General features: G+C 30.2%; 1 protein-coding gene across 5 annotated transcripts in view; it reads right to left on the reverse strand.

Moving 5' to 3' along the window:
* Positions 1-2,565: 2,565 nt before the first annotated feature.
* Positions 2,566-9,740, reverse strand: part of LOC107440707 (homeobox protein Mix.2-like) — a 76,313-nt gene continuing 69,138 nt past the window's right edge. For 4 of the 5 annotated variants that reach the window (XM_043044407.2, XM_043044408.2, XM_016053691.4 and 1 more), the window contains exon 3: positions 2,566-4,411. In XM_043044407.2, coding sequence (XP_042900341.1) covers positions 3,276-4,411 — 1,136 coding nt within the window. In that variant the 3' untranslated portion in view covers positions 2,566-3,275. 5 annotated transcript variants of the gene reach the window in all.

Here is a 9,740-nt window from a genome sequence, read left to right on the forward strand (position 1 = left end):
TGTATGGGGTAAAGATGGAAGGGTGGGTAAAATTCAGTTGTTTGTGGCAGTTTTATTTAAATTTTGAAATTGTTATGTGCAATTTTTTGTTGTTGTTCTTTCTTTCTTTCTTTTTTTTAAATGTTAGATTTCGTTGGGTATGAAAGAAACAGCTGTTTAGAAAAGATATCCCGATTTTTTTAAATTTTTTTTTTCTTTTTTAATTCAAGCGTTGAGTTTTGTTATTTCTAAAAGAGCTTCAAATTAATTAGCAATCTTGTAAATTAAAAAAAAAAAACATTGAAATTTATGGTTAAAGTACATTTGCTTGTGGCTCAAGCTGTTAACACCACGTAAATTTGAGAGAAAAAATTATGGTCATGCTCGATTTTTACATGCTTTGCGCAGAAAAAATAATTAAAAATTTTAATCCATTTGTGCCTAGCGTCCTTTTCAAAAGAACAGTTTCTTTTTACGAAAAGAAGAAAAAAATAGTATTAGAAGTGTTTCATTGTTAGCATTTATTTTTTCAGAAACGAGATAGCACTGTAGGTTATAATATATCCCAGATAGCAGCAACATAACAAGCATTATATTTTCATTTTCATTTGGTTGGCATGAAAAGGTAGACTATTTGATCCTTTGTTAAACTTAGTAAAAACATTTGTTTCCTTAAAGACTGAATAAAGTCACGCAAAAAACTTTATAAAGGAATCTCCTTTTTTTAGTTTTTACTATAAACCTTGTTTTTGCCCTCTTTTTTATTATAGCTTTATCAAGACTCTCAAAATCATCATTTTTTTTGTGTTGAGATCGTAATATCAGGACAACCTACACTTTTAAAGTGTTAAGGAAAATATATAAAAGCTTGCCCAAATAAACCTTGTTTCAGTGCTGATCCAAAATTCTAAAATAAACCTTGATAAGTTGAATTTATTCTCTGTTTGAGAACGCTTTCTACTCTCGCTTTTCGTCTGATGATTCATCATCGAATTTAGAAGGTTTTTCTTGCCTTATTTTGTGAAGGCAGATTTAATCTCAATATAAAAGGGTTGTTTACGCAAGCTCAATGTGAACCTCATAGGGCGTTAAATATCACAGTTAAATTTAACATTGTTTAAAGCTTGCATGGATTATTTTCTAGCCATTGACAAAAATTGTTAGGCTTCATGATAAAAGTTGTTGCTGACATTGAAATCAACTTACACTGCTGTCTGGTATTAATAATATAAAGATATATATTTGAATTTGAAACCATTGCAAAAGGTCTCTGCAAAGTTATATTTGTAGGTAACATGGGAATATCCATTTGGTTCAAATATATATATTTATGTTAAAAAAATTTTTTTTTATTAAGGCTATTTTTGCATCACTTCTGTATTTATGGTTAAGCAGTGATGGGTTAAAATATTGATTGATGGCTGTTTTGTTTTGCATTACTTATCTCCCACAAATCATGTCACATCCAATCCATGACATATTGGTCAGTCACATCCTGAATCAATTTCACTAATTCGATTTAACTATTTTAATACAGATATTCCTTTTCTTTTTTTCTTCACTGCAGTTGATTCGCTTTAATGGCACTTTCCATATATTTTTTTCAGTTTATAAAATTTTTTATTTCCAATAACAAAAAAATCAGGAATAGTTATTAAGTATTTAAAAATATTACGTGTGCGAAAAAGGAGTTTTAAAAGAAAAAAAAAGGAAAAATTACTGAACAAAAATAAATTACAAAAATAATATCTCATTTAATAGTGTATCTTCAATAGATACTTTAAATGCATAAAATATCTCTGAAATATATTGAATCTTTTTTAATTAACTCATAAAATTTGAGAAAAGGAATTTCCCTATTTTATCAAGTGCGGATGGGGGGGAGACACCTTCCTTCCCCCCCCCCTCCAAAAAAAAAATTAAGTGCGAAAAAACATTTAAAGAGTGGGGGGAAAATCCGCCAATTTTTATTCTGGGGAAAAAAAATAAAAAATTTTCAATAAAGAATAAATAAGCAAGTAAATATTGCGATTCTTTTCAAAAAATTTTTACTTTGAAAATAGAAAATACTTGAAAAAGAGGCTAAATGTAATCAGGCTAAAATTAATAAAATAAAAATAAGAATTTATTACCGATTGCATTGAATGGTTTGAATATAATTGGTAACATTTTTTGACCAGGAAATGGCAAAAGAAGGAATGTTAAAGCATGGATGCCACGAGTGATTAAAAATATAAGAAGTGGTAGAAACTCAACTTATCTTTATTTATTAAATTATTCGATCCGTTCTATCATAATGACTTACATTGAAAATTATGCATATTTAAAGCGAAAACATTCTTTAAATTTTCTTTCAATAGTAAACTGAAAGAAATATGCCAGAAAAAGTGGCTAATTTTAATCTCGTTTAATGGATTTTTTACCACTACTTTTTACATTTTTAAAGGAACCGAAACGTTCGGTCTCATCTGAGAGGTTTTTCCCTGTTACGGGTTAATATATTAACACATTTGTTCTCTTATTTTCAACCCTTTGGTGTGTTTTTTTGTTATAGTTTTTTTTTAATAAATACTAAAATAAATCATATTTTATGTTACAAAAAGTTTTATTATTATATCAAACCACATTTCAGTCATTTTTAAACTGTACACCAACCACATACAAAACATTACCTGAGCCCACAGTTTTTCACATTTTTCACAAAACCAAATGCTACCGATGAAATTTATGTAAATATAATATCTTTGGCTCACCAAAATAGCTCCATCATTGCTAATTTTTATAGTTATGTCTAAATTAAATTATAAAATATACAAATATTATGCAATTAAAAATTAAGTTAATACATATAAGTTCTTTTTTAAATATAGATATATTTATATAGTTTATTAATGCATATAATATAATTTATATAGATACTTTGATCTTGTTTTTGATTAAATATTTTTTTTAAAATTTAATTATTCATAGAACCTTTTCAGTGGCCCTGAGATGATTCATCTTTGGTAAAGATATAGTGTCACAAATTATATATATATGTATATATTTTAATAATTGGCATAGTTGTAATACATAGCAACTATGGATTATCATTACTCAAAAAGAATCGTTTAATTTTTTTATTCTTTTTAAAACACACTAAAATTTAGCATAAAATGCAAGTAGAAGTCTACCACGTAGATGTCTAAACATTATGAAATATTACTAGATGGTTTCCATTTAAAATATGAGCTCAAATTCAAGGGATATAATATCTTGAACAGCTATTTTGATTCGCATTATCTATGAATGTTCCTTCATAAATGAGCAAGTTTAGGGGACGTAGATGGAAAAGCATATTTTTGACCTCTACTAGCTTCTTGAGATTGCACGAGCCATTCATGTGTCATTGGACTGCTTGCTATCATTTGTTGTGGATGCGGATAGTAATAGGATCCAGAATGCAACTGAGCTTGATACGCGGAATTATTAACGATAGCTCGAACATTGTTCGTTGCTGAATAATCCACCGCTGTACAAAGTAGCCCCATAGAACTCTGAATATTATTCTGAAGTTGCATGCCTACACCACTTTGATCCCAAGCAGAGTGTGGTTGCACCACAAATCTCGAAGCCATGCCTGAATTGTAATAAAAAGCGTTGTTTTTCGTGCCAGAATCCATGTCTGACATGAATGGTACATTCATCGGTGAATCTGCAGTGACAGGTTGGAAATTAAGTTGAAATGGTGATGAAGGAGATGGTGGCGTAGAGACACTTTGAGATGGTGTTGAGGATGCCGAGGGGGATGACATGACACTCTTCTTCTCATTTTGAACGAAACATAATTCTTGTTGCAAATGGCGATGCTGTAGATTTGCATCAGAAAAGAGATTCTGGTATGGTTGCACTGGTCGATTATTACTTGACGTATTAAATGGTTTATTGCTTAGAAAATTTGAAGCTTGGGAAACTGATGCCTTAATGGGTGAACTTAAAAGTGGATCGGAATGAGTTCGAAGTGAACAAGATTCCAAAACCCCTGTGTTGCTTGGTGAACAATCTAATCCATATGCTGTAAATGACTGATTAGTACTATCCAAAGCAGCTGCTTGAGTTCCGGAATTAGACAAGTTACAATTAGAATTCGAAGCTGTATTCGGAGATGTAGGTGAATGTGTTATTGGAGATGAGCCAGGTAAACTCCCACCGGAACATGGAGTTTCCTTGTCCACAGCCTGGCAAAAAATACCTTTTGATTTTTGTTCTTTTTTGTACTTCATGCGACGGTTTTGGAACCATATTTTGATCTGACGCTCTGTTAGGTTAAGTAAAGATGCCATTTCAATTCTCCTTGGTCTGCATAGGTAGCGATTAAAGTGAAATTCTTTCTCTAGTTCCACCAATTGGGCACTGGTGTAAGCTGTTCTTGCACGCTTCGCTGGCTGGTCTCCTGTAAGCAGAGAAAATACAGTTTAAGTAACGAAAGTTATAATTTTAATCAAGTTACATTTGCTAATATGTACTTACGAAATGTTTTTAAATAAATTCAAACAGTCAGAAGTAATAGAAAATTGGAAATGACAGATTTCCGCTGAGTCTTACAAGTTTTGAAAAGTTGTAAAGAAAATGAAACAAAGGGCTATATTTTAATACATTAGTGACCACCGTTATTTCTAAATGATCATCCATACTCTCAAATCTCTAACGGTTAAATAAGTATCTTTAACACGTTGAATGCCACACTAATTTCACATGGCTTTCCCTTTCGGCAAAACGGTAAATAACTACAAACTAAATTTGCAAATATCAGATGGATTTTGCCAGTTTTTTAAAAAGTTTAGCATGAAAAAAGTGGTGAATTATTTGAGCCAACGAATTGTTTAGAAATTGTGGTGGATAATAATCTACTAAATTGAATTTATTAAACCAGGTATCACAATTAATAAACTGCATTTGAAAATATTTATTCGCTGTCCGGAGCAAGTTAGCATCTCTGTGCATTTTTGTGTGTTCTATTTTGCATTAATTCCTTCAAACCATTTTAGTAACGATAATAATATAAAAAAATAAAAAATTTTCTCGAATAATGTGTTATAAATATTTTTAGTCCCTTTAAAAAGGAGACTAGGCTCAAATGGTTTTCACACTGCTAAAATAGGTAGTACAAGTGTTGCATTCTTAGACTTAATTTTGTAGATTAAAGATTGTTGTGGCTGCCAGATTATTTAAATAATATAGGCATTCATATTTGAGTCCAAAACCGTGGTACAGTTCCTCTTCGAAGCTATGGTGTTAAGTAGATGGTAAAGTGGGAACAAAAAAAACTATTCACTTAGTATATGCATGTTTCACTACTTTTTTCGTATCAGTGCAGTATTTGTAACCAAGCATTAGCGCTACTAATAAAACTAATGCAGTTGGAGTAATTCAAACAACAATACGCTCATATTTGATACAAAAATTCCAGATAGATATACTTTCTTATACTATTTCTGATAACTCCAGCTTTCAGACATTGATTATGGGGTACGATGCCATGGCTGCCAACTTGTGTGATCGTTGGAAAAGATTTTACAAAGTAGTGTAATAATACTTAGGCAGGGCTGTCAACCATTAAGCTTTTTACAAAATATTTTATAGAGTGGAAGATAATTACAAACTAAAGAATTCAGAAATTTTGGTAATTTTGCCAACAATATTAATGCCTCAAGACGAAGGAGCTTGAATAAAATGGTGTTTTACATGAATTTTTGAATCATATACATGCAGTGATCTGGAAAATAACTTTAAATGAATTTTACAAAACAACTAAATACAAACATTCTCGACATTTTCCCAAAGTTGGCAGTCCTGCTTAGGGTATCGAAAATTTTTAATAATCCAGGTCCTTCACAACAACTTAATAGCATAATATTTAATTATTATAACTTATATAAATATGTTCGAATTATTGGTTTTCCATGGTAATTTGGTAAATCACAGTAAAAAAATTTATTATTTGACTTTTAAATTTAGATTTGTACGTTAAAACATAAACGTTGCAATCACATAGTAAACATTTCGTAACAACCGTACAAGTTGGTACCTACACTAAAAGGATACTCAATGGTAAAAACAGATTCTAAAATTTCACGAAAGTTTCTTCGTTTTTGACGAAGCCGTTTGCAGGCATATACTCCCAGTGAACTTTTGCTCAAAGTGACGAAATAACTATCGTCATTTCTTCAAGGAAACGAATTTCGTCAAAGGTAAAGAAATATTTTGTATCGGAGAGTGATCATCTATAATTTTTTCGTCACTGTCAAGTTGGATCACCGTCGCCCTAACAACAATCGAAGGACAAATAGGAAAGATAAAACTGGGATTTGAACCCGGGATCTTCCTGGTATGAGATCAACTCCTCGACCACTATACCGATCGACCTATTTTGTCATTCTAGTTTCAATCGTCTAATCTTCATTCTAGTTAGCATTATCTCACAATGCACTGCTATAAGTTTTCGAGTTGAGGAAACATTTTCATCATAGATTTGAGAACTCGCATTTTGTCACAAATCGCGTGATTTTCTGACGAAATGATTTTCAAAATTAGCGTAGTACAGCTCAGGAACTGCTGAATCGTCAAAAGAGAGAGTTTTGTTTCTGAGAGTGTACGCGGTACCAATCGCCAAGCTTACTGCTGGTGTTTTTATGGATTTCCATTCCATATACAAAAGTAAGATAGGGGCTTAAAATTACAAATGTAGGTGAGTAAAAAGTACTGTTCAGTTACGTAGATAGGCTGATCACAGACTGTACTAGAATAAAATAAAATGTAATATCAAGATATTTTTAAAGAATGAAAACAATCTACTTCAAACATACAATTCTCTATCCTTTTAAGCATTGAAATATAATCCATCGAAAAAATTTGAATAATATTCATTCCTCGGTGAACTGATTTTATTCTATTTGAACAGAACAGAGGGTGTTTCAGAAACATTTTTTTTTTCTGTTGAAACAGGACTGATGTAGAGAACTAAATCTGATGCGTCACATTTGAAAGGGAAGATTGTCTTTTTGAATGTTTAAAAAATGTTGCCGAAAGAAGAAGATGGGGTGTACGCGTGGGAGGAAATGGTCTCGGACAGGGACAGTTACGAACCACTGAGTCGTAAACAAAGTGCGCTTTTGCTGTCGTATCCAAATATCAACCCACCTTATTTGCATTTGAAACACAGAATACTGAAATTGAAGAATGGATGTCCTATTCATCACTGTGGAGCACACCAAATTTGAATAAACCTGGAAAAGGGCCAGATAATATTATAACTAAGATCGAAAATTCTCCGGTGGGGGGGGGCTGCCCACGCCACACAGACGCAAACAAGGGGTTGGTTTAAGAGAAAAATAATAAATAGAAGGGAAAAAAATAGATAAGAGAGAAAAGTAAATCCAGCGTGTCTTATCAAATATAAATCATCCCAGCAAGTTTTTGTTCCAAATGGAGAAAAAGGAATCAGCAAAAACGGAGAATCTACATCATTTGACGCAAAGCTTTTCCCTATCCCCCACAAAATTCCCTCCCCCCCTATCTCCTCATCCTTTGCAATGCAATACGACTTCTTGTGTGCATATATCAGTCTAATACCTGCATCTTCTCCATTGAGGGATAATTCGGTGTCCTCGTCTATCCCTTTAGGGAATGTTTTATGCATAGTCCCTCCCCAACTATTCCCACCACCACGTCCAAATGGACCACAGTCATATTTGGATTACTGTGTTTAATATGTTTAAAATGTAAATTTGGAAAGATATATATATTTTTTTATTCGCCTCGTGCAAATCAAATAAAGAGAAGCATACCAAAATGTAAGAAAAGTTGCCAGGAGAAAGGGATGAGTAGGGAAAAAGGACGAGCATAGCTTTCGAAAAAAAAAAAAAAAAAAANAAAAAAAAAAAAAAAAAAAACATATCAATCTAACATGACATTTAGTTCGGTTTATTCATGTCAATGAATTTATTAACTGATGGCTTTGAGCTTTAAATAAAAAATGGTTGAAAAGAGATATTGGATGGGGAAAAATATTTATAAATATTCGCTTCATTCATAATTTAGAACATGTATCAGAAACGCATTTCCTTAACTTTTAATACTTGATTTAATAACTTTCTCATGCAAATAATTGCGTTTTTCAACGCCTTCAGCGACGAGTTGTTTCGAAGGGAATTTTAATATCTTGGGTAGGGGCATCTCTTTTCTATTTGCACTTAATGAAGGTATATCGCTTCGAAAACAAAATTATGATGCATAAAAAAGCAATGAAGTGTTTTTTGAAGCTAGATTTTATCATTTTTTATTTTAATTTTTTGGCGAAGTGTTAATCAAAAAAGATTCAATATATTTTGGACTTAAAGATACTTTTTACGTCTAAAGTATCTATTGAAGAAACACTATTATAAATGAGATATTATTTTTGTTACATTATTTATTTATTTTTGTTCAGTAATCTTCTCGATTTTTATCTTTTTTTTTTCTTTCAAAAAAGTTCAAGTTGAAGTTAGAGAGCGAGGAACGATGATTAAAAGTAAGCTCTATTTGCAAAAATGTTCAAGTTTTTTTTCCATGCAGCAAAAAAAAAGTTATGTTTAAGTTTTTTTGTAATTTGGTGCGAAGATAATAAGAAATACTTAAAAAAATATTTTATCAGTAAATATTTTAAAATTATAAGGGATTAGATATTTTCTCAGTTAGGGAGTTTTATAGCGTAGTTTTATTAAAATTATATTTCATTGCACTTAATGAAAGTATGTTGCTTTTGAAACTTAATTACAGTTCATAAAAATTCAACAAAGGGCTTTTTAAAGCTAAATTTTATAAATTTTTATTAAATTTTTTAGCGAAGTTTCACGAGTCGATCAAAAAAGATGCAATATATTTCGAACTTAATGTTATTATCATTTTATGTCTAAAGTATTTAATAAATGAGATATTATTTTTGTTACATTTTATATTTTTGTATGGCAATCTTTTAATTTTTTTTCTTTATTCATTTATTTATTTACTTTTTCAAAAAAATTCAAAAAGGAAGTTAGAGGGCGAGGAATAATGATTGAAAGTTAACTCTACATACAAAATGCTCAAGTTTTTTTTACATACGTGAAAAAATGTTTTATCAGTAAATATTTTAAAACTATAAGAGATTAGATACTTTCTGGGTGATTGATTTTTAGAAGGTCATATAGTTTTATTAAAACTATTTTTTATTGCACTTAATGAAAGTATATTTCGTTTAACACATAATTGTGGTGAATAAAAATACAACAAAGAGTTTTTTAAAGCTAGATTAAAAAAGAAGAAAATCTGGCACAGTTTTATTTAAAGGTCTTATAAATAGGTTATATTTTCAGTGACTGAAAGTATTTTTTTAAGATACACAATTGTAAATGAAATTAAAAATTTTCTTTACTTTTGTTCAGTAATCTTTTTTTTTTATTTTTATCCTTTTTATTTAAATTAAAAAAAAGTTGATAGGAACAAGAGAGTAAAGAAAAACAATTAAAAGTACTATTTGTGAAAATAAAAATTTTAATTCTCGTGACAATACTTTAATTACAATCCTTTATGTGCTTAGTATCAAGATAAAACAATAAGCAATAAAATAAAATTTTATCCGCAGATATTCAGAGTTAAACTTGAATAAATAATTGTTAAATAAATTTTTTTTTATAAAATATGATATTTATTTTTATTAAAAATATTATTATCAATTTACATAATGTACGTAGTACAGCTCAGGA

This window comes from Parasteatoda tepidariorum, chromosome X2 (assembly GCF_043381705.1).
Source record: "Parasteatoda tepidariorum isolate YZ-2023 chromosome X2, CAS_Ptep_4.0, whole genome shotgun sequence".
NCBI lineage: Eukaryota > Metazoa > Arthropoda > Arachnida > Araneae > Theridiidae > Parasteatoda > Parasteatoda tepidariorum.